The sequence below is a fragment of the Stegostoma tigrinum genome, chromosome 7 (assembly GCF_030684315.1).
Source record: "Stegostoma tigrinum isolate sSteTig4 chromosome 7, sSteTig4.hap1, whole genome shotgun sequence".
Classification (NCBI taxonomy): domain Eukaryota; kingdom Metazoa; phylum Chordata; class Chondrichthyes; order Orectolobiformes; family Stegostomatidae; genus Stegostoma; species Stegostoma tigrinum.
In genome coordinates this window covers 89,743,604-89,767,796 of record NC_081360.1, presented here as the reverse complement: position 1 = coordinate 89,767,796, position 24,193 = coordinate 89,743,604, and the positions used below count along the sequence as shown (strand labels likewise).

General features: G+C 43.3%; 1 protein-coding gene across 5 annotated transcripts in view; it reads left to right on the top strand.

Annotated features, from left to right (window-relative positions):
* Nucleotides 1-24,193, top strand: part of ptpn4a (protein tyrosine phosphatase non-receptor type 4a) — a 307,008-nt gene that overhangs the window by 98,533 nt on the left and 184,282 nt on the right. For all 5 annotated transcript variants that reach the window (XM_048534273.2, XM_048534272.2, XM_048534276.2 and 2 more), the window contains one exon: nt 813-967. In XM_048534273.2, coding sequence (XP_048390230.1) covers nt 830-967 — 138 coding nt within the window. In that variant the 5' untranslated portion in view covers nt 813-829. The remainder of the gene's footprint in view (nt 1-812; nt 968-24,193) is intronic.

The following is a 24,193-nucleotide window of genomic DNA, read 5'->3' as shown; positions in this document are numbered from 1 at the left end:
CTTTCTTTGGTCATCAGTATCCCCAGAACTTACCTTTTATTTTATTCCTTGCTGAACACCCTTTTTCACTTTCTCATCTGATAGGTCATCTCAGTCAGAATCTAACTTAAGTCAGGATATATCTGGCTTAACGTCACAGGGTTTTATGTACTCAGTGGAATCTAAGCATAAATTTCTGTTGATGAAAGGACACAGATAAAAGCTGTATTCTAAAATTACTACCTGTTGGAGTAGATTTGTAGCTTGGGTTATGGATGTTGTGGTTGGTTGACTTGCCGAGCTGGTTTGTTGTTCTGCACCAGTTTCATTACCCTGCTGCGTAACGTCATCAGTCTCCGATGAAGCGCTGTTGCGTTTTCCCGCCTGGTTTTTAAACTCGGGAGTCCATTGAGCTGGATTACCTCACTTGGGGTTTTCCTTCGCAGTGGAATGTGTATGGGGTCGAGTTCTACGTGTTTGATGGCTTACTTCATGGAGTACTAGGCTTCTCGGAGCTCTGGTGTCTGTCTCTGCTTTGCTTGTCCCAAGATCTTGGTTTTGTCCCAAAAATTTTCTGAAGACAGGTCCCGATCCAAAATGTCCTCTGCTCCTCTGAAGCTGCTTGGCCTGCTGTGTTCCTCCAGCTCCACACCTTGTTATCTCAGACTCTAGCATCAGTAGTTCAACTATCTTTGTCATTTAGTAGCTTCAGTAGCTGCTGCATTGTGGTTGGTAACATATCTGTTCACATTTTAGAGCCAAAATTAATCCTAAAAATGAAGTGTAATACAGAATCAAGAATTTTCTAATATTAACTGCCATTCTGTTTGTAGACCCTGTGTGGACAGTAATGACATCGCGTTTCCGGTTGCCAGCGGGCAGAACTTACAATGTACGAGCATCAGAACTGGCTAGGGACCGACAACATACAGAGGTGGTTTGCAATGTTCTTCTCTTGGATAACACTGTTCAAGCTTTCAAGGTTAATGTAAGTAAATCTACTTTGAATGTAGGGCAACCTTTTATGATTGATTTTGATGTAATAATCTTGACTTGTGAAAGAGTGCAGAACAAATGGCCTGTGTGATTTGGTGAAAGGAAAGATGTTTATTTCCATTGTTTTATCGACTTAATTTTAAATGAACTAACTTGTAGATAGAAAACAACACTGTTGGTGTATGGAGGAAATGAAATAGATGACACCAAGCTATACCACTGGCTAGAGCAGGATAGTGTACTGAGAACCACCCGTGTTTCCAGCACTGCACCCAGTGCAAAATTGAATTACATAAAGTAATGTGTCCTTGCACATTTGTCAGATATGTGTAAGCTGTTATTGTTAATTGTTAAATTCAAATAGCCCAAGAGAAGTAAAACTATAAAATACAGTATGCATGCAGTTGAAGTAATTGTAAATTGAACAATTTTGCATATAGAATAGATGCATTTTCCGTGTATGCCATATCTTCTCCACGTACACAACCACCCACTCCTCCCACCCCCACCACCGATAACTTGTATTCCAGTACATTTTCATTGAAGAAAAGCAAGTTGTTTAAATTTAAACTTCGTGTTAACACAATGAAATCTTCAGCAGCTGTTGTACTTTGTTTTTTGCTGTTTTGTACCACCGCAGATAGTGATCAGACCACTGTAATAGAAAGAAAAGAGACAATTTGTGGTAATCGGTTCCAAAATCCTTTCAGCCGGAGACCTGCTGTAACTACTTTCTACAATGCTTTCTAGCAGCGTTAGGATGTCGGTACTGTGCCTCCATCGTGCCCATAAACTTATAATCCTTGAGAAAGGTATGGGGCTGTTCCTGCACCTTGCTACAAGATGGTGTCGTTAGAATAATAGGGAACCAAGGAGTCAGAAGGGAAGAAATTACTTTTATTTTATATTGTATTAATTTCCTTTTGAACACTTGACATTACAAATCTAAAAGTCCAAATTTCAGCTATGCAACTGTTCAAGAATTTAAATGGGCTATATGAACTAATTAGTGTTATTTTGTGTGCAGGATCTAAGTGTCTTTGTCTAGAGGTGTCGACTAATATCCTGTATATTTAGGGTTGCTTTCAAGAAAGGTTTGGAGATTAGAATTAGTTTTTCTTACATTAGCTTTTATTGTCACATATACTCACTTGCATGAGTACAGTGAAAAGTTTACGAGCTGCCACCTAGGGTGCCATCTTAGGTACACATGTACCTAAGCAGAGAATCTTTAGTAAAATGCAGAAAAATAAAGAAAACAAGAAGTTCAGCATTATAATCCTTCTTACTAAAGTGAAGAAAAACTAAGAAACACAGTCAGTTCAACATCACAGTCCATAAGCACCTGGCCATGCTGGGTGCTCACACCTCAGAAGGGCTTGACCTTGCCTTCATTGCCACCTCAGGGCCACCTGCTCCAGCTCTCAACGCTGGCCGCCTTGAGGGTGCTTGCTCCCACTCACGCTGCCAACCCCCAGGAATGCTCTGTGGACTTGCTGCTGGTACCTGCCGCTGCAGTATTTGCCTCTGGTGCTTAGAGGAGAGAAGAAAGAGAAAGAAAGGAAAAAGAACAGGCAGAGCAGAGGAGCTCTAATGGGCACATCCTACTCTGCCACCATTCTCTCAAATAGATAGCCTTTTATACAGCTTTGACTTTTAGGCTGGGATTTAGTAGTCTTCCAGGGATCTTAAAGTCTCTACTACATTAGTATTGCTAGAATAGTAATATTTTAGGAAGCAGATCAGCGGTTCATCTAACTTGCTCTTCTAGAATTCCTCCTCAATTAGCTCAGTGGCTGGGAATTAAAATTTCAGTTTTTAGATTTCACCCTTAATTTTAGCTGCATGTCAGAACTGTATAATCTGAATAATCTTTATCAGTGGTAACTTGCAAGACCTTTTAGCCCTTAAGCTACTGAACTATACAAACGAGAAAAGGTCCTCAGTTCGGTGCTGTCTCGTATAAATTTGCTCATGCCGGTATTAATTGTGCTGTAGTTCATTTAAGAACACTGAGGCTAAGAAGGGAAAACTGTAAATAGATTTCAGTTCCAGGTCACATGCAGTGACCCCTTCTCTGTTAGTTAAAATTTGACTGCATTGAATTAAGGTAGTCTGAGAGTGACAGACCTACAATTGAATAGCCAGTTTACAGAGCTTTGACAAAAAGTCATATTGGACTTGAAACACTAAATCTACTTTGCACTTTATAGATACTGTTATACCTACAGAGTATCTCCAGCACTTTGCTTTTCAACAGTTAACATTTGTTAGGATAAATGTGAAATAAAACAAAGAACTGTGGATGTTGGAGATCTAAAATGAACAAAAACAAATTGCTGGAGAAACGCAGCAGGTCTGGCTGAGCTGTGGAGGGAAAAACAAGGTTAATGATTTGAAGTTGGTGACCTTTATTCAGAGCCAGAAGCATCAATGAAAAGGCAATATTTATGCTAATGGTGGGGGTGGGTTGGATAGGGAGCGGATAAGTGCAGACAGAGCCAGAAAGAGAGTGAGAAGAGGGAAGGCTGCCAAAGTGATTGTTGATAGTAAACCAGGGAAGTAGAGAAGCTAGATAGATGATAATGAGTAGTTGAAAATTGGTTAGCTGTGAAAGCAACCCATTTCATGATGGGACCTGGGGTTGTGGGGATAGGTAATAGAAATGCATGGAGGTGTCCATGCTCTGAAATTATTAAACTTGATATTACGTCCTGAAGACTTTAAGGTATCTAAATGGTATCCGAGATGTTTCTCCTCCCAGTTCGTGTTGAGTCTGGCTGAAGCACTGCAGCAGACCAGGGACAGAAATGTTGGCATGGGAATGCAGTGGCATATTGAAGTAGCAGGTAGCTGGAAGCTCAGTCATTTTTACGGATGGAGCGTAGATGTTCTGCAAAATGATTGTCCAGTCTGCACTTGATCATCTCAATCCAGAGGAGACCACATTGTGAGCAGCAAATACAGTAGGCTAAATTGATTTGAAGTGTAAGTAAATTGCTTCACCTGAGATGTGTGCCTGGGACCTTGACTAGTGAGGAAGGAGATCAGAGATCAAAGGTGTGTTAGAACAAAAGATAAAGGGAGCAGTAATGGAGAGAAATGAGGCATAATCATAGATACCAATGACAGAAAAGCATAAAAGATGATACTTTACATTACAAAGACAGGTGAATGGTAAAGTGAGGAGAAGGGAACGCTATTGTCATTCTGAGAGGGAGAGTAAGGGGCGTGTACAAATGTGTAAGGAATAGTTTGGAGGATATGCCTGATGGCTCAATAACGGGAAGATGTATTGGAAGCACCATTATGGAAGGTATCATTGTATTGACACATACAAGGGAGAAACTGGGAAAATGGAATGGAGTCCTTACAGGAAGCAGGCTATGAGGTAGTGTAGGCAAGATAGCTGTGGGAATCAGCGGGTTTCTAATGTGTATGAGTCAGTTACTTTGTTCTGCACTTAATGAAAAGTAAGGTTGTAACAATGAAAGCAGTGAGGTAAACAAAGATGTTACACAATTGCCAGTATTGCTTTGCTCAGTTGAACACTTTTCATGTTATATTTTTGTATCTTAGTTAAAAGGAGTGCAAGGAAAGTTGCGAAACAGAATTTTTTTTTCCAATCTCTGTTTTAGAAGACAAAGCTTGGTAGTGGATGAAAAATATTCAACATGGTGCTCATTTACGAGTGGTGTACCACGAGGATCTGTCCCGGGTCCTCTTCTATTTGTGATTTTTGTAAATGATTTGGATGGAGGAGTGGAAGGGTAGATTAGCAAGTTCGCGGACGAAATGAAGGTGGATCGCATTGTGGACAGTGTTGGAGGGCTGTTCTAGATTACACAGGGACATTAATAGGATGCAAAGCTGGGCTGGAAAGTGGCAGATGGAGTTTCACCCTGAAAAGTGTGAGATGATTCATTTTGGAAGGACAAATAAAATTACAGGGTTAACAAAAAGATTCTTGGCAGTGTGGAGGAGCAGAAGGATCTTGATTCGTGTTCGCAGTTCCCTGAAAGCTGACACCCGGGTGGATAGAGTTGTTAAGAAGGCGAATGGTGTGTTAGCTTTCATTTAATAGAGGGATTAAGTTCAAGAGCCGTGAAGTTGTGATCTAGCTATACAGAAGCCTGGTTAGGCCACATCTGGAGTATTGTGTCCAGTTTTGGTCGTCTCATAACAGGAAAGATGTGTATGCGTTGGAAAAAGTGCAGAGGAGATTTACCAGGATGTTGCCTGGAATGGAGGGAAGGTCTTGCGAGGAAAGTTTGAGCGAGCTAAGCGTTTTCTCTTTAGAATGACGAAGGATGAGAGGTGACTTGATAGAGATGTATAAAATGATCAGAGGTATAGAGAGAAAGGACAGCCAGAGACTTTTTCCTAAGTTGGAGGTAGCTAGTACAAGGGGCCATAGTTTTAAAGTGATTGGAGGTAGATACATGGGAGACGTCAGAGGTAGGTTCTTTGCTCAGAGTGTGGTAGGGACATGGAAAGCATTGCTGGAGAGGGTAGTGGAGTCGGCCTCACTAGAGGCATTTAAGTGGCTATTAGATAGGCATATGGTTGATGGTGTAAGGTAGGGGTGGAGGTTAGATAGACCTTAGGATTAGGGTAAAAGTTTGGCGTGCCATTATGGGCCAAAGGGCCTGTACTCCGCTGTATTGTTCTAGGTTCTGTTTTCTCACCCTAATGGGAGTTATGTAAAGGCTCCTTTAGCAGTGGTCAGGATGTGGGGCAGAAAATAAATCAGGAGGTAGTGAAGGCATATGAGAAAGGCACTATTACACTAATCATGGGGGACTTCAATATGCAGTTGGACTGGGAAAATCAGGCTGGCAGGAAATCCCAAGCAAACAAATTTGTGGAATGTCTAGATGTTATTCTTTGGAGCAGTTTGTGGTATTGCCCCTAAGGGAATGGGCAGTACTGGATTTGAGATTTCGAGTTGTAGAGCTAGATGAACACAGAAGGCCAAGCCGCATCATAGGAGCAGGAAAGCTGATGTTTCAGGCCTAGACCTTTCTTCAGAAAAGGCCTGAAACGTCAGCTTTCCTGCTGCTATGATGCTGTTTGGCCTGCTGTGTTCATCCAGCTCTACACCGTATCTCGGATTCTCTAGCATCTGCAGTTCTTACAATCTCTAGTACTGGATTTGATATGTGATGAGGCAGACTTGATGAGGGGGCTTAAGTTGAAGGAACCCCTAGTGCGCAGTGAATGGGATTTTGTGGGTAGTGGGCAACCATGACTGATAAGAGAGAGGCAAGTGTGGACTGGAAAATAAGGTTCAAAATGCAGCTCAATATTCCAGATAATCGATGCTTTAGGAAGGGACGAAGGTTAATGGCATTATGCCACTATATTAAAATATGTTATAAAGCATTTATGCCAGCACTAAAGATATTCCTGGGGAATATTTCAATGAAGTTGCATGGGTGGAACTGAGAAATAAGGGGTGATCACTTTGACAGGATTGTGCGATAGACCCCTCATAGTCACGAAATTTTGGAGCAGATATGTAGGGAGATCAGAGATAGCAGTAAGAAAAATCAAACTGTAATAGTAGGGGATTTTAACTTTAATATAGACTGGGACTGCTATAGTCTTGGAAGGGGAGGAATTTGTGTTCAAGAAAACTTTCTCAATCAATATGTAGATGGCGCTACGAGCAAATGGGTAAATCTGGATGATCTTTTGGGAAATAAAGCAATATAAGTGACTGAGGTGTTAGTGGAGGACTTTGGGGCTGCTGACCATAATTCTATTTGTTTTAAAATGATTATGGAAAAGGAAAGGCCTGGTTTACAAGTTAAAGTCCTAAGTTGGAGCAAAGTCAATTTTGATGGTATTACATAGAACACAGAACATAGAAAAGTACAGCACAGTACAGGCCCTTCGGCCCACGATGTTGTGCTGTGGAATAATCCTAATCCAAAAATAAAATAACCTAACCTACATTCCCCTCAATTCACTGCTGTCCATGTACATGTCCAGCAGTCGCTTAAATATCACTAATGACTCTGCTTCCACGGCTACCACTGGTAAACTATTCCATGCGCTCACAACTCTTTGGGTGAAGAACCTCCCTCTGACCTCTCCTTTTATACCTTCCTCCTAACACCTTTAAACTATGACCCCTCGTGGCAGTCAATCCTGCCCTGGGGAAACGCCTCTGGCTAGCGACTCTATCCATGCCTCTCATTACCTTGTACACCTCGATCAGGTCACCTCTCTTCCTCCTCTCCAGGCAGAAAAGTCCGAGCTCAGTCAACCTCTCCTTGTAAGACAAGCCCTCCAGTCCAGGCAGCATCCTGGTAAACCTCCTTTGCACCCTCTCCAAAGCCTCCACATCTTTCCTGTAATAGGGCAACCAGAACTGGACACAATATTCCAAGCGTGGTTTCACCAGGGTTTTGTAGAGCTGCAGCATAACCTCGCGGCTCTTAAACTTGATCCCCCTGTTAATGAAAGCCAAAACACCATATGCTTTCTTAACCTTATCCACTTGGGTGGCAACTTTGAGGGAGCTATGCACGTGATCACCAAGATCCCACTGTTCCTCCACACTTCCGAGAATCCTGCCTTTAATCCTATATTCAGCATTTAAGTTTGACCTTCCAAAATGCATCACTTCACATTTGTCCGGGTTGAACTCCATCTGCCATTTCTCAGCCCAGCTCTGCATTCTGTCAATGTCTCGCTGAAGCCTGCAATAGCCCTCGATACTATCAATGGCACCTCCAACCTTTGTCATCAGCAAACATACTAACCCACCCCTCAACCTCCTCATCCAAGTCATTTTAAAAAACTACAAAGAACAGAGGCCCAAGAACAGAGCCCTGCAGGACATCACTCAGCACTGACCTCCAGGCAGAATACCTATCATCTACAACCACTCTCTGCCTCCTGTCAGCCAACCAATTCTGAATCCAGACAGCCAAATCACCCTGTATCCCACACCTCCTGACTTTATCAATGAGCCTGCCTTGGGGAACCTTATCAAATGCCTTGCTGAAGTCCATGTACACCATATCCACTGCTCGACTCACGTCAACCTGTCTCGTGACTTCTTCAAAGAACTATGTTGGACATGAGCTGTTCAGAAAGTTGATTTGGGAAGGCTACTGACACGTAAAAGTACGTCTGGCATGTGGAAGGCTATCAAAATGAGAGAACAAGAGCTCAGGGACAGCATGTTTCTGGTGTGAAGGGCAAGTCTGGCTGGAGTAAGAAACACTAGATAACTGTAGATGTTAAGTTGGAAAGGAAGAGGCATATGTCAGGTCTAGACAAGTTAGGATCGAGTGAATACCTTGAGGAGTATGGGTGGTGTAGGAGTACACTTAAGAGGGAAATCAGGAGGGCAAAAAGGGGACATGAGAGAGCCAAGGCAGATAAGAGTGAGGAGAATCCAGAGATCCTACAAGAACTAGCGGCCTGTGACAAGCAGTGTGCCACAGGGATCAGTACTGGGTCCACTGTGTTTCGTCACTTATATACATTTGGGATGAGTAAGTTTGTAGATGACACCAAAATATGTGGTGTAGTGGACAGTGAAGAAAATTAGGAGTACAGTGGGCCAGGGAGTGGCAAATGGATAGATAAATGAGGTATTGCATTTTGATAAGTCGAACAAGAGCAGGGCTTACAATGGTAGGGCCCTGGGAAGTGTAAGTGAACAAGAGACCTTGGAGTGCAGGTGCATAGTTCCTTGAGAATGCTGTTGCAGGTAGACTGTCGTGAAAAAGGCATTTGGCATGCTTCCCTTCATTGATCAGGAAGTTAAATGTAGGATTTGGATTGTCATGTTGCGGCTGTACAGAACATTGGTGAGACCATTTCTAAAATAGTGCAGAGATAATGGGAACTGCAGATGCTGGAGATTCCAAGATAATAAAATGTGAGGCTGGATGAACACAGCAGGCCAAGCAGCATCTCAGGAGCACAAAAGCTGACGTTTCGGGCCTAGACCCTTCCCGAAACGTCAGCTTTTGTGCTCCTGAGATGCTGCTTGGCCTGCTGTGTTCATCCAGCCTCACATTTTATTATCTAAAATAGTGCATACAGTTCTGATCGCCCTTCTACAGGAACGATGTTGTTAAACTTCAGAACGTGCAGAAAAGATTTACAAGGATGTTACTGGGACTGGAGGGTTCGAGTTATAGGGAAAGGTGGAATAGGCTGGAGCCGTTATACCTGGAGCATTAGAGGCTGAGGATGACCTTTCGAGAGGCTTAGAAAATCATGAGAGGCATGGATACGGTGAATAGTTAAGGTACTTTTCCAAAGGTTGTGGGAGGTCCAAAATTAGAGGGAGAAAGATCTAAAAGGGATTTAAGGGGCAATATTTTTATGCAGTGTGAGTATGAAACGAGCTGCCAGAGGAAATGGTGGAGGTGGGTACAATTAAATATTTTAAAAGGCATCTGGATGGGTATATGAATAGGAAAGGTTTGAAGGGTTATGGGCCAAATGTTGGCAAATATGACTGGGTCAGATTGGGATGTCTAATTGGGGTGGACATGTTGGACTGAAGGGCCCGTTTCCACACTGTATGACTTGAACTATATTAAGAGCAGCAGGATATCTGTGGAGAATAGGTCCCCATAAAGATCAATGAGGCCATCTGTGTGTAGAACCACAGGAGATGGGTGAGATACTAAAGTGTTTCACATCAGTATTTACTGTGGACAAACGTGTGGAACTCAGGGAAATAAATACTGATGTCTTGAAAAATTACACAGAAGGATGTCCTGGAGACCTCAAAACGCGTAACGGTTGATAAATCCCCACGACCTGACCAAGTGTGTCTCACGACATTGTGGGAAGCTAAGGAGGAAATTGTGGCTCCCCTGGCAGAGATATTTGTGTCATCAATAGCCGTGGGTGACGTGCTAGGTAACTGGTTGGTGGCTAACGTTGCAGCATTATTTAAGAGAGGTTTAAAGGAAAAGCCAGGGAACGTCTCGACCAGTGAGCTGACATCAGTGATGGGTAAGTTGAATGAGATTCTGAAAGACTGGATCTACGTGCATTTGAAAAGGCAAGGCCCGACTCGGGATTGTCAACATGGTTCTCTCAAATTGGATTGAATTGTTTTTGTTTTGAAGAGGTGGCCAGAATGATAAATGAAGGCAGAGCGCTGGACGTGATCTGCTCCTATATCTTACGGACTTAAAGATGGGTCTCAAAGAGAATGGACTTGGTGAAACAAATACTTTAGTTTCCCAGGAATGCTGTGCGGCAAAGGTTTTTTCGGAGAGAGTAATTGAAGGAGTATTAGTGAACAAATGGCAAAATTAACAGGACTGAGAGCTGGTAAATCCCAGGACCTGATTGTTTACATCTCAGAATACTTAACTGTGAGATTGTGGAAACACTGGATGCCTCAGTTGTCCTTCCTGCAAAATTCTGTAGATTCTTAAACAGTCCAGCAGATCAGAGTGTGGCTCGTATAGTCCTGGTAGTTTTTTTTTTAACAAAGAGGATGCAAGAGAACCGGGAATTACAGACCATTTAGGTAATAGTAGATAAAATGCTGGAGTTGAAGGATATTTTAACCATGCATTTTTGATAATAATTGGGATTACAAAATCCACAGCTGCTTCATCAATGGCCATCATAAGGTTGGATGTGGGGATATTTGTCAAATGAAAAATATTCAACACCACAGCATGCAAAAAAGTATTTTTCTCTGCACCTCTGCCTGCCGCTTCAACACACCACCCTGTTCCCTGGCTAACATCTGTCTTAGGCTTGCTGCAATGTTCCAGCGAAGCACAGTGCAAAACCCACCGACTCTCAGTTACCTGGACCATACATTCTCTCACCCTGCTCCCTGTAAAGATTCTATTCTATTCTCCCAGTTCTTCCATCTATGCCACATTTGTTCCGATGATGTCAACTTTCACCAGGAAGGCTTTGAAATGTCTACCTCCTCCATCAGCCAAGGATACCCCAGCACTTCAGCCCTCACCCCCTCTCATCCCTCAAAATCTCCTCCAAAAAATTACCCAGCACTGATGTCAGGCTCACTGACACATAGTTCCCTGGCTTTTCCTTACCACCTTTCTTAAATAAGAGCACCACATTAGACGATGTCCAGTCTTCTGGCACCTCATCCATGGCTATTGATGATACAGATATTGCAGCAAGGTGCCCAACAATCTCTTCTCTAGCTTCCCCCGTAGTTCTGGGATATATCTGATCAGGTCCCAGGGATTTTTCCACCTTTGTGTTTGAAGATGTCCAGCATCACCCTCTCTGTAATATGGGCACTTTTCAAGATACCACTATTTATTTCTCCAGTTCTCTATATTTCATATCCTCCCTCACAGTAATACCTGTTTAATATTTCACCCACTTGCAGCTCCACACATAGACAACCTTGCTAATCTTTTAAGGGGCACTATTTTCTCCCTACTTACTCCTTTGCCTTTAATGTATTGTGGAATCTCTTTGGATTCTCAGTGGAATCTCTTTGGATTCTCTTTAACTGTATTTGCTAAGGCTATCTCTCATCCTCTTTTTGTCCTCCTGATTTCCCTCTTGAGTATACTCCTACTGTCCTTTATATTCCTCAGGGGATTCACTCAATCTCACCTGTCTGTACCTGCTATTTGCCTCTCAATTTCTCTCATCATCCAGTATTTCTTGTACCTACTAGCCCTGCCCTATGTACTAATAGGAACTTGCTGCCTCTGGATTCAAATTATCTCATTTTTGAAGGCCTCCAATTTTCCAACTGCCGCTTTACCTGCGAATTCCCTCTCGCTGTCAACTTTTGAAAGTTCTTGCCTTATGCAAACATTGGCCTTGCTACAATTCAAAATTTTAACTGTCAGATGGATCAGGTCTATCCTTTTCCGTAACTATTTTAAAACTAAGCATTATGATCACTGGCGTCAAAGTGCTCCCTCACTGACACCTCAGCTGCTTGTCTGTAATTGGTTCATTTAACAGGACAGAATATGTCTCTTAAAGGCATAGTACTGTAACAAGATACATATGTAAGAGTGTTTTATATTCAGTTGAATTCAGCTTTTTCTGCATCATGTCTGTGTGGAAATCTCCTTAGTGTTCGATCTTGTTTTCAGCTTTTTTTGTGGATATGAACAAAACTAGAAAACTAAATGTAGTTGTACAACATAAATGTTTGTATTGGGGTTTTGGAGATGAGGAAAGGATAGTTCTGTTCATGAACTCTTTTTGTTTGTAAAATAATGGCCTGGATTTCGTGGTAGTGTTGATGACACCATCAATTATGACTCTAGGAGTCTGCAGTTGTGCGGTTAAATTCAGAAATCCAGGTGTTGTCAGTGATTCCAAGCTTTACCAGATGCAGTCAGTAAAAATCACTGAACTCTTTAGATTCCAGTTGTGTGTAAGCCTTGATATCTTTGATACCACTTCTGCTTGTTCAAGTTCACTGCACATTTATTGGAAAATATGAACAGAGAGCTCTACTTTTTATTTAAATTAGAATGTTTTCTTTGCAAGGCATAAGATAAAACAAATAATTGTAATGCTGGAAATGTGAAACAAAGTGCTGGAGAAACTCAGCAGGTCTGGCAGCATCTGTGAAGAGAAAAATCGTTAACATTTTGAGTCCCATGACCCTTTGTCAGATAGCTTCAACATCACTTGAACTTGACACTGACTGTATCCTAGGCAGGTGGAGAGTATTCCATCATACACTTGACTTTTACTTTATAGATGGTGGAGAGGAATTGTGGAGATGGGTGGTGAGTTCCTTGCTGCAGAAATCCTAGCCTGTGATCTGCTCTTGCAGCTACAGAATGAAATAGCAAGCAGTTCAGTTCCTGGTCAAATGTTTAGACCCCCCACCCCACATGTTGAAAGTGGAGAAATCAGTAATGGTAATGCCACTGAACGTCAAGGAACAATGGTTAGATTCTCTTTTGTTGGACATGGTCATTGTCTTCTAGTTGTGGTGTGCGCATGTCACTTGCTTATTAGACCAAGCCAGGAGATTTCCCAGGTCTTTCTGCATATGGACATAATCTGGTATGTTGAGTATATTTATTTTTTTTCCCCCTGCCCTATTGGATTTTTTTCCTCATGGCAATTCATCCACACTCTAGTTTGGAATCTGCTTATATTAGCTGTCTGTTAATGTAAAAATTCTACTGAAAAAATAGCTTGTGTTCAGTTTAACCCAGACAAATGGTAAAAGTTGGCTGAAACTGTTTCTGTACTTTTTAAAAAAAGGCTATTAAACTTTTGATGCAAAAGTAGATTTGATGGGAACAAGTAACAAAAGTATTTTAAGAAAAAGCTTTTTGCTGCATTAAGTTTAGTACTTCTGTTGGTAATATGGGAAATACATTGACATATTCTATTTGCCATGTACCCATCTCAAAGATTTCTATTTTCAACATTACACAACACTTCAACATGCTAGAAAAATGTGTATAGAAACTAGAGCTGTGTTGTGGGATACTGAGGACGTGCAGTATCTCCAAGAATCTCATTCTGCAGTTTCAAAGGCAGCTCCTAGACCAGTTGGTGATTTTTAATTCTTTTCTTGCATTTCATTCTCTTCCTTTATCATTCTGACACAATAAGAAGAGCATACTCATTTTTGTGTTTGGTAATTCATTTCTTAGTGCACATTCTCACACTCCAGGATATTTTGCACTGGCTCTGCCATGTATCCCAAAAACCTTTATTTTACATTGGTTAGACTCTTCGGTAGAAATATGACAACAATCTTTGTAGAATATATCTCTTATGACTTTATTGTCTCCAATGATGAATGCTGATTTGTCATGTCAGTTTGATAGTTTCCCAATTGTAATGGCTTATACAAGTACGAAAGTTCTACGTACACAGTGATTTGTGATGGAAGTGTTCCCTGGTCGTGATGTGATATTGTGGGAAGGTTAAATTGCACTTCTATTTTTGGCTGTCCCTTTGCACCAGAATGGTCAACAATTCAATGTTGTTAATAACCATGTAGGCAATTTAACACTTATTGGCCTGGTGGATTTTTTTAAGGTGGTTAATTTGCTGGGCGCAATCAACTTGAACTTTCTAGGCGTGAAATTCTTAGCCTTGCATCGTTACTTGACTTGTGCCTTTGTATGTTGAAGAGCAAGGGCTAATGTGTGTTGATTTTTTTTTGTATGCATTGCCGTCATTACAACAGCCCAATCATCTGTCATTTAAAGGCTTTCACAAGCTACATGGAAAATCGTAGAATCCCTACGGTGTATGAAAGAGGCCATTTGGCCCATTGAGCCTGCACTGACTCTCCAAAGAGCATCTGATCCAGACCCCTACTGTATCCTGATAATCTTCCTCACTGTCCACGATACAACCTATTTTAGTATCATCCGCAAACTTACTAATGATGCCTTGTACATTTTTATCCGAATCATTGATATAGATAACAAACAGCAGTGGGCTTAGATCGACCCCTGCAGCACACCACTAGCCACAGGCCGCCAGTCCAACAAGCATTCTTTCACTATTACTCTTGTTACGCCCTACTATCAAGTTAATTGTGTTTTCAGTTTGCCAGCTCTCCCTGTATTCCATGCGAACTAACCTTCCAGAGCAGCCTACCACATGGAACCTTATCAAAGGCCTTACTGAAATCCATTTAGACTACATCTACTGCCCTGCCGTCATTAACCTCCCTGGCCACTTCATCAAAAAACTCGAACAAATTTGAGAGGCATGATCTCCGAAGCACAAAGCCACGCTGACTATTCTGAATCAAACCCTGTCTTTCCAAATGCATGTATATCTTATCCCTCAGAATTTTCTTGCGTAACCTGCCTTCCACAGATGTTAGGCTTACTGGTCCTGGAATTCCCAGGTTTATCCTCTTCAGCCTTTCTTGAATAAGGGCACAACATTAGCTGCGCCGCCGCCTCCCCCCCCCCCCCCCCCCCCCTCCCCCCACCCCTCCTCGCCGTCTTCCAGGATGTCACCTGTGGCTGGCGATGATGCAGATATATTAGTAAGGCCCTCTGCAATTTCCTCTCCAGCCTCTTGCAGGGTTCTTAGATATATTTGGTCAGGACCAGGATATTTATCCACCTTCATACGTATTGATACTTCCAATGCCACCTCTACTGTGAAATGGACTGTCCCCAAGTTATTACTACTAACCTCCCTAAGTTCCCATGTCTTTGCATGACTTTCTCCACAGTAAACACAGAGGAAGAATGTTCATTGAGGACCTCACCTGTTTTCTTTGGTTCCACACATATATGTCCACTTTGTTCCTTGAAAGGTCCTATTCCCTCGGCAGTTATTCTTTTTCCTTTTATACTTAAATAATCTCTTTGGATTCACCCTACTCTTCTCAACCAAAGCTGTGTCATGCCCCGTTTTCGCCCTCCTGATTTCCTCCTTCAGTATATTTCTGTATCCCCTACATACCTCCAGGATTCCCTTCACCTTAGCTGTCTGTACCTGAGCTGTGTCATCTCCTTTTTCTGGTCAAAGCCTCAATATTTCTTGTCATCCAGGGTTTCCTGTTCCTGCCAACCTTGCCCTTCACCCTCATAGGAACATGTAGTCCTAGAACTCTAGGTATCACACTTTTAAAGGTCTCCCACTTGCTGGAGGTCCCTTTTTCTTGCAAACAAGCTACTCCAATCAACCTCTGCAAGCACTTATCTAATTCCATCAAAATTCACCTTGCCGCAGTTTAGAACTTGAACCTGTGAACCAGGTTTGACCCTCTCCGTATCCATTTTAAATTTAAAAGAACTATGGTCACTGGTCCCAAAGTGCTACCCCACTGTCACCTCAGTCACCAGTCCTCCTGTGTTTCCCAAGAGTGGTTCCCATTTTGTCCCTTCCCACGTAAGACCCTCTATATACTGCTTGGGGAAATTTTCTTGCGCGCATCTAACAAATTCCACTCCATCTAAGCCCTTGACACTGGCAGTCCCAGTCTGTTAGGAAAATAAAAATCCCCCACTAATACAATCCTATAGCTCCTGGAAGTCTCCCCAGTCTAGATGTTTTTATCTGCATATTTGTTCCTCTAATTCCTGTTGACTATTTGGTGGTCGAGAGTACAACCCAGGTAATGTCACCATTCCTTTATTTCTTAGCTCCAACCCCAAAGCCTCACTGGATGATCCCTCAGTTCTTTAACAATTGATGCTCGATGGCAGCAGCATGTTCCACCTGCAAAATATACCGCTACAACTTAACCAGGCTACTTCAACAACTTCTTTCCAACCCCATAGAATATTGAGATATAGGCTATTAGACCAGACAGGATTGAAGTTCACAAGGAGGAGGTGTTAGCAATTCTGCAAGGTGTGAAAATAGATAAGTCCCCTGGGCTGGATGGGATGTATCCTAGCATTCTCTGGGAAGCTAGGGAGGAGATTGCAGAGCCTTTGGCTTTGATCTTTGTTGTCATTGTCTTCAGGAGTAGTTCCAGAAGACTGGAGGATAGCAAATGTTGCCCCCTTGTTCAAGAAGGAGAGGAGGGACAGTCTTGGTAATTACAGATCAATGAGCCTTACTTTGGTTGTGGGTAAAGTGTTGGAAAGGATTAGAAGAGGTAGGATTTATAATCATCTAGAAAGGAATAATTTGATTAGGGATAGTCATGCAGTTTTGTGAAGGGTAGGTCGTACCTCAAAACCTTGAGTTCTTTGAGAAGGTGACCAAACAGAGTGGATGAGGGTAAAGCGGTTGATGTGGTGTATGTGGATTTCGGTAAAGCATTTGATAAGGTTCCCCACGGTAGGCTGCTGCCTAAAATACAGAGCCATGGGTTTGAGGGTGATTTAGCGGTTTGGATCAAAAATTGGCTAGTTGTAAGAAGACAGAGGGCGGTGGTTGATGGGAAATGTTCACCCTGGAGTTCAGTTACTAGTGGTGTGCAGCAAGGATCTGTTTTGAGGTCACTTGTCATTTTTATAAATGACCTGGATGAGGGCGTAGAAGGATGGGTTAGTAAATTTGCATATGACTCTAAAGTCAGCAGAGTTGTGGATAGCGCAGAAGGATGTTGCATGTTACAGAGGGACAGAGATAAGCTGCAGAGATGGACTGAGGTGTGGCAAATGGAGTTTAATACGGAAAAGTGTGAGGTGATTCACTTTGGAAGAGGTAACAGGAATAGAGAGTACTGGGCTAATGGTAAGATTCTTGGTAGTGTGGATGAGCAGAGAGATCTTGGTGTCCATGTGCATAGACTCCTGAAAGTTGCCACCCAGGTTGATAGGGTTGTTAAGAAGGCGTACGGTGTGTTGGATAATAAAATGTGAGGCTGGATGAACACAGCAGGCCAAGCAGCATCTCAGGAGCACAAAGGCTGACGTTTCGGGCCGAGACCCTTCATCAGAGAGGGGGATGGGGTGAGGGTTCTGGAATAAATGGGGAGAGAGGGGGAGGCGGACCGAAGATGGAGAGAAAAGAAGATAGGTGGAGAGAGTACAGGTGGGGAGGTAGGGAGGGGATAGGTCAGTCCAGGGAAGACGGACAGGTCAAGGAGGTGGAATGAGGTTAGTAGGTAGATGGGGGTGCGGCTTGGGGTGGGAGGAAGGGATGGGTGAGAGGAAGAACCAGTTAGGGAGGCAGAGACAGGTTGGACTGGTTTTGGGATGCAGTGGGTGGAGGGGAAGAGCTGGGCTGGTTGTGTGGTGCAGTGGGGGGAGGGGACGAACTGGGCTGGTTTAGGGATGTGGTGGGGGAAGGGGAGATTTTGAAACTGGTGAAGTCCACATTGATACCATTAGGCTGCAGGGTTCCCAGGCGGAATATGAGTTGCTGTTCCTGCAACCTTCGGGTGTCATCATTGTGGCACCGCAGGAGGCCCATGATGGACATGTCATCTAAAGAATGGGAGGGTGAGTGGAAATGGTTTGCGACTGGGAGGTGCAGTTGTTTGTTGCGAACTGAGCGGAGGTGTTCTGCAAAGCGGTCTCCAAGCCTCCGCTTGGTTTCCCCAATGTAGAGGAAGCCACACCGGGTACAGTAGATGCAGTATACCACATTGGCAGATGTGCAGGTGAACCTCTGCTTAATGTGGAATGTCATCTTGGGGCCTGGGATAGGAGTGAGGGAGGTGGTGTGGGGGCAAGTGTAGCATTTCCTGCGGTTGCAGGGGAAGGTGCCGGGTGTGGTGGGGTTGGGGGGGCAGTGTGGAGCGAACAAGGGAGTCACGGAGAGAGTGGTCTCTCTGGAAAGCAGACAGGGGAGGGGATGGAAAAATGTCTTGGGTAGTGGGGTCGGATTGTAGATTGCGGAAGTGTCGGAGGATGATGCGTTGTATCCGGAGGTTGGTGGGGTGGTGTGTGAGAACGAGGGGGGATCCTCTTTGGGCGGTTGTGGCGGGGACGGGGTGTGAGGGATGTGCTGCGGGAAATGTGGGAGACGCGGTCAAGGGCGTTCTCGATAACTGTGGGGGGAAAGTTGCGGTCCTTGAACTTGGACACCTGGGATGTGCGGGAGTGGAATGTCTTATTGTGGGAGCAGATGCGGCGGAGGCGGAGGAATTGGGACTAGGGGATGGAATTTTTGCAGGAGGGTGGGTGGGAGGAGGTGTATTCTAGGTAGCTGTGGGAGTCGGTGGGCTTGAAATGGACATCAGTTACAAGCTGGTTGCCTGAGATGGAGACTGAGAGGTCCAAGAAGGTGAGGGATGTGCTGGAGATGGCCCAGGTGAACTGAAGGTTGGGGTGGAAGGTGTTGGTGAAGTGGATGAACTGTTCGAGCTCCTCTGGGGAGCAAGAGGCGGCGCCGATACAGTCATCAATGTACCGGAGGAAGAGGTGGGGTTTGGGGCCTGTGTAGGTGCGGAAGAGGGACTGTTCCACGTAACCTACAAAGAGGCAGTCATAGCTGGGGCCCATGCGGGTGCCCATGGCCACCCCCTTAGTCTGTAACGGTGTGTTGGGTTTTATTGGTAGAGGGATTGAATTTCAGAGCCATGAGGTCATGTTGCAGCTGTACAAAACTCTGGTGCGGCTGCACTTGGAGTATTGCATACAGTTCTCATCGATGCGCTATAGGAAGGATATGGAAGCATTGGAAAAGGTGCAGAGGAGAATTTCCAGGATGTTGCCTGGTATGGACGGAAGGTCTTATGAGGACAGGCTGAGGGTGTTGAGGCTGTTTTCATTACAGAGAAGAAGGTTGAGAGGCGACTTAATAGAGACATACAAGATGATCAGAGGATTAGGTAGGGTGGACAGTGCGAGCCTTTTTCCTTGGATGGAGATGGCTCGCACAAGGGGACATCCCTTTAAATTGACAGCTGATAGATGTAGGACAGATATCAGGTGTAGGTTCTTTACTCGGTGTAGTAAGGGTGTGGAATGCCCTGCCTGCAACAGTGGTAGACTTGCCAACTTTAAGGACATTTAAATGGTCTGTGGATAAACATGGATAATAATGCAGTAGTGTAGGTTAGATGGGCTTCAGTTTGGTTTCACAGGTCGGCGCAACTTCGAGGGCCGAAGGGCCTGTACTGCGCTGTAGTGTTCTATATTCTATATGACTTAGTAGGACAAAAGAGTATATATGTTGGAGTGCCCCCACCTGACAGGTCTCTAAATGTCTTTCAATCCTGACTTGGAACTTTTCACTGTTCTTTCATTGACACTGGGTCGGAAGTCTGGAACTCCATTGCTGACAGCAGCAGTTCATGAAGGCAGCTTGCCACCACCACTTTAAGGATAATTAAGTTCAGGCAATGAATTCTGGTTTAGTAAGTGATGGTTACATCCCATGAATACATTTTCAGAAATTACAGCATTCTAGGAGTGCACAATCCTGCAACCCAATTCTACCCAAATTGTGGCAGAGTTGGTTTATCAGTATATTTTACTGGCACGCATTGCTGCAACTGTGCATCAGAATCCAAAATAAGATGGAAGAGAGTCATCCTTGATCCTGAGGGACTACCTAACGAGACATTCTTCCAGAAATGCAAGGAAGAATCAGCTGAGAATTTTGTGGTCAAATCTCTGGAAAGGAATTTTAATCTGTGGCCCCGTAAAACAGGCAAAAGCATCAGCATGGTCCACTTTAATTTGCGAGAGTTTATTATTTGAGTGGCTTGTGAATGCGGCTGAGATGACTTTATCATCATTAATGAGTATTTTTATCAGTCCGGTCTACCATGTATGAGCAACTTGATTTAAAATAACTGAAAATCACTTAATCAATTCATTTGTTATTAATTTATTTGAAAAGGTGCCTTTACAGCAAGAGCAATTTGGCTTGGTCTTGTAAGCTGGTTTGTTCAATTCAGACTGATTGTACTGGGTTGGGGGAGGTGGGGGGGTTGCTGAAGAAAAAAATAACATTAGAATTTTGACATTCATATTGAATTTTTTTTCTGCCTTTAGTTCTCTAAGTTTTCACTTTGGAAAGTTTTGACTTTTTTCAGAGATACTGTTCCAATGCTAGTAGTGGTTTGGTGATATAGAACTTTGAGTATTGGTGAAAAAAGATACTTTTTGTTAAAGCTTTTCATCTTGTACAGTTTGGAAACAAAGTACATGTGCAGCCGGTTCTGCTATAATGCATGTCCGGTAATGCAAATTGACTATAATGGGACTGATGAATAGGGGAATGCTATTGCTATAAGGATTCTATCGGTGTGTGGAGGAGTGTGTCAGCATCACAAGATCGTTCTGAATGCGTGCAATATCAAAGTTAAGAGTCTTCTCACCAACATCATGTGATTATTTTGCAGACTTTGTCATGAAGTGCTTTCTGTGAGAGGTACAGCACTCTGTGATTTTCATTTTTATTGTAAATTCTGCCATGTTACCCTCAAAAATGTGAGATCAAAGTGACAGAATGTTAGCAAGAAGCATCCTGGTAATACAATTGCAGGTGGCAAATGTAAAAGAAAGGCTCTAACCCTTTCAAATAGCTTTAACATCAAGAATGTAGTTGATGCTAGCGTGGTGGCCTGCAGAGATGTTAGTAAGGACTGCTCGCATGCAGTTTGGAGCCTTCTCCCAGATTTTTTTTTTCCAAGATTTTAAAGGCTTTGATCCATCAGAGGAACTCCCAAGAATCTCAAAACCATTGTACTGATCTTGCCAAGCAAGTTAGATTTGAAGAAATGGAGACCGAGGATGTTGAAGAGCTGCTTGAGTCCCATTCTGAAGCTCTCTCTACAGCTGATCTACAACAACTTGTCACTGGGGAATTGGAAGCTAAAGATGAAGTAGTAGTAGTCTTGGATGCAGCACCACTGGAGCTTTCCACTTCTGTTTCAGAACGTAGTAGGGTAGCATTTCGTGAAATAAGACATTATTTGGCACCCTATGAACAGTTTCTTCATGAAAGAAGAAAAAGAACAAAACACCAAAAGCTTGAATTTTTTTTAAGCCGACCTCCGAGCTATCCACTTCTGGAATAACTATTTTCTGCCTTAATCCTGTAACCACAACTGCACCGGAAGATGGTGATGACAATTGATATTGACCCTCAGCCCCTTCATTAACAACAGACCAACCTCAAAATCACCTTCCCCATCAAGTCACCTTGACACCACTTTTTCCAAGTAAGGGGATAAATTTGCTTTTATCTCATTATTGTGAAATGAATTCAAAATTTATTCAAACTGTGCTATCCTTTTTGTTAGGTTTTTGACTTTTTTTTTGTTTTGGTGGTCTGATCCTAACCCCACTTTTCCCATTGGCCCTGTTATTTCTATAGCGCGATTTTCTATAACGCAATGTTACACAGGAAAAGCAACTATTGTTATGGCAGAACCGACTGTGGATAGATTGCACCTGTTTTAGTTTAACAAAATAAACAACAGCTATACTGTGATTCATATCTCAAGTTAATCCCTGATCAGTCAGTGTCAATCAGCCTGGCTTAAATTTAGATGAAGCTTGATAGTTAACTGGTAATTATAAATTAAATGGTGCATTCTCCATGGTGATGCCTACCAGAGCCCACTTGCCAACCATTCAACACTTTTTTCATATGGCATAATGTTTTGTTCTCATTTACGTCGGTAAATGTAACAACTGTAAGAAGAAAAGCTTTAACAGAAAATGTTTCTTTCAGCACTACAAGATTTTAAGTTAGCGTAGCTGTCAGAAATTCTGAAGCAAACAATCACAGATTTGGGATCCGTCTCAAATGTTTTGAGCGTACAGACTCATGCTCACTTACCTTAGGTTCAGTTATTGCATTTTAATTACATTCACATTAGGTGTTCATGTGGATGTACAAACACAGATGTGACTTGTTCACTACTTCTCACTGACTACTGACTTAATGTTCATTAAGCCAACCAACTTCAACACCCACAATCCGAGCTACGAATCTGTTCCAAAACCTTAGATATGGGGTCTAGCCCTGTGTTTGTTGATGGCTTTCTTAGTGGAGAATCAGGCTCCTTGGAATTTATATGCTTGAGACTTGAATACATTGTTAACGAGATGGTGGGTGCCTTCTAGTTTATTGCATTTAATAATGACAAAGATGTCATCTGTGTATCATTTCACTCTTTAGGTTGAATGCAGGGGAGAATTCAGATGTGTTCTAGTCTTTTCATGACTGCCTTTGTGATGAGTCCTGAGATGGGTGACCCCATGGGTGTGCCATTGATCTGTTTGTATACTTAACCATTAAGATGAAGTGTGTGGTGAGGCACAGGTCTGCTAGTTCGAGTATGTTGTCATTGCTGATTGAGTTGCTGATCTGCATTCCTGCTTTATCTAGTAATGTGGCCAGTGTTTCTTTGGCTCATGGGATGCCAATAATGCTGTCAAAGGATACTAATCTTTTTGTTGTTGTGTTCTTGTGGGTATTGAGGAATTCTTGGGTTGAGTCGATGCAATGCAGTGATCGTCGACTAGCAATTTCAGTCTCTGTAGTTCTTGGCCAGTTTGTGTAAAGGTGTACCTGGTAGGGAAACAATTGGTCTGAGGGGGATGTCTGGTTTGTGTTCTTTAGGAAGTCCACAGAAGTGAGGGGTGTTTGTGCATTCTGGTTTCATTCTCATGTGGTCCATCTCGGTTATCTGTCCTGCATCTTTTGTCTCTTCAGGTGTCTGGGAAATCCTATTGTCTAGCTATGGTTACAAGGTGTGGAGCTGGATGAACACAGCAGGCCGAGCAGGAAAGCTGATGTTTCAGGCCTAGACCCTTCATCAGAAATTAGGTGGGGGAGGGGGAGGAGGGGAGGGTTCTGAAATAAGTAGGGAGAGGGGGGAGGCAGATTGAAGATAGATAGAGGAGAAGATAGGTGGAGAGAAGACAGACAAGTTAAAGAGACAGGGATGGATCCAGTAAAGGTGAGTGTAGCTGGGGAGATAGGGAGGACAGACAGGCCAAGGGGGCAGGATGAGGTTTGTAGGTAGGAAATGAGGCTGCGGCTTGAGGTGGGAAGGGGGCGTAGGTGAGAGGAAGAACAGGTTAGGGAGGTGGGGACAAGCTGGGCTGGTTTTGGGATGCGGTAGGGGGAGGGGAGATTTTGAAGCTTGTGAAATCCACATTTTTACCATTGGGCTGCAGGGTTCCCAAGCAGAATATGAGTTGCTGTTCCTGCATCCTTCAGGTAGCATCAGAGATAATGGGAACTGCAGATGCTGGAGAATCCAAGATAACAAAGTGTGGAGCTGGATGAACACAGCAGGCCAAGCAGCATCTTAGGAGCTCAAAAGCTGTCGTTTCAGGCCTAGACCGTCCTTCAGAAAGGCTTTACTGATGAAGGGCCTAGGCCCGAAACGTCAGCTTTTGTGGTCCTAAATGCTGCTTGGCCTGCTGTGTTCATCCAGCACCACACCTTGTTATTTTGGGTGGCATCGTTGTGGCACTGCAGGAGGCCCAGGATGGACATGAAGGGTCTAGGTCCGAAACGTCAGCTTTCATGCTCCCAAGATGCTGCTTGGCTTGCTGTGTTCATCCAGCTCCACACCTTGTTTTCTTGGATTCTCCAGCATCTGCAGTTCCTATTATGTTACTATGGTGTTGGGTCTGTCACCACCCGTTGGTAAGTGTTTGCATTTGCGAGCAATGCCTGCGCTTTCCTCCCAACAGATGGCGATAGACGCAACACCATAGCTAGATAATATGAACACCCAGACACCTGAAGAGACTGAAGGATGCAGGGCAGATAACCAAGACGGACTATGACAACAAAACCAGAAGGCACGAATATCCTCCACTTCAAAAATCAGCAACAAAGAGATTATGGTATCCTTTGACGACACAGCATTATTCACATAAAT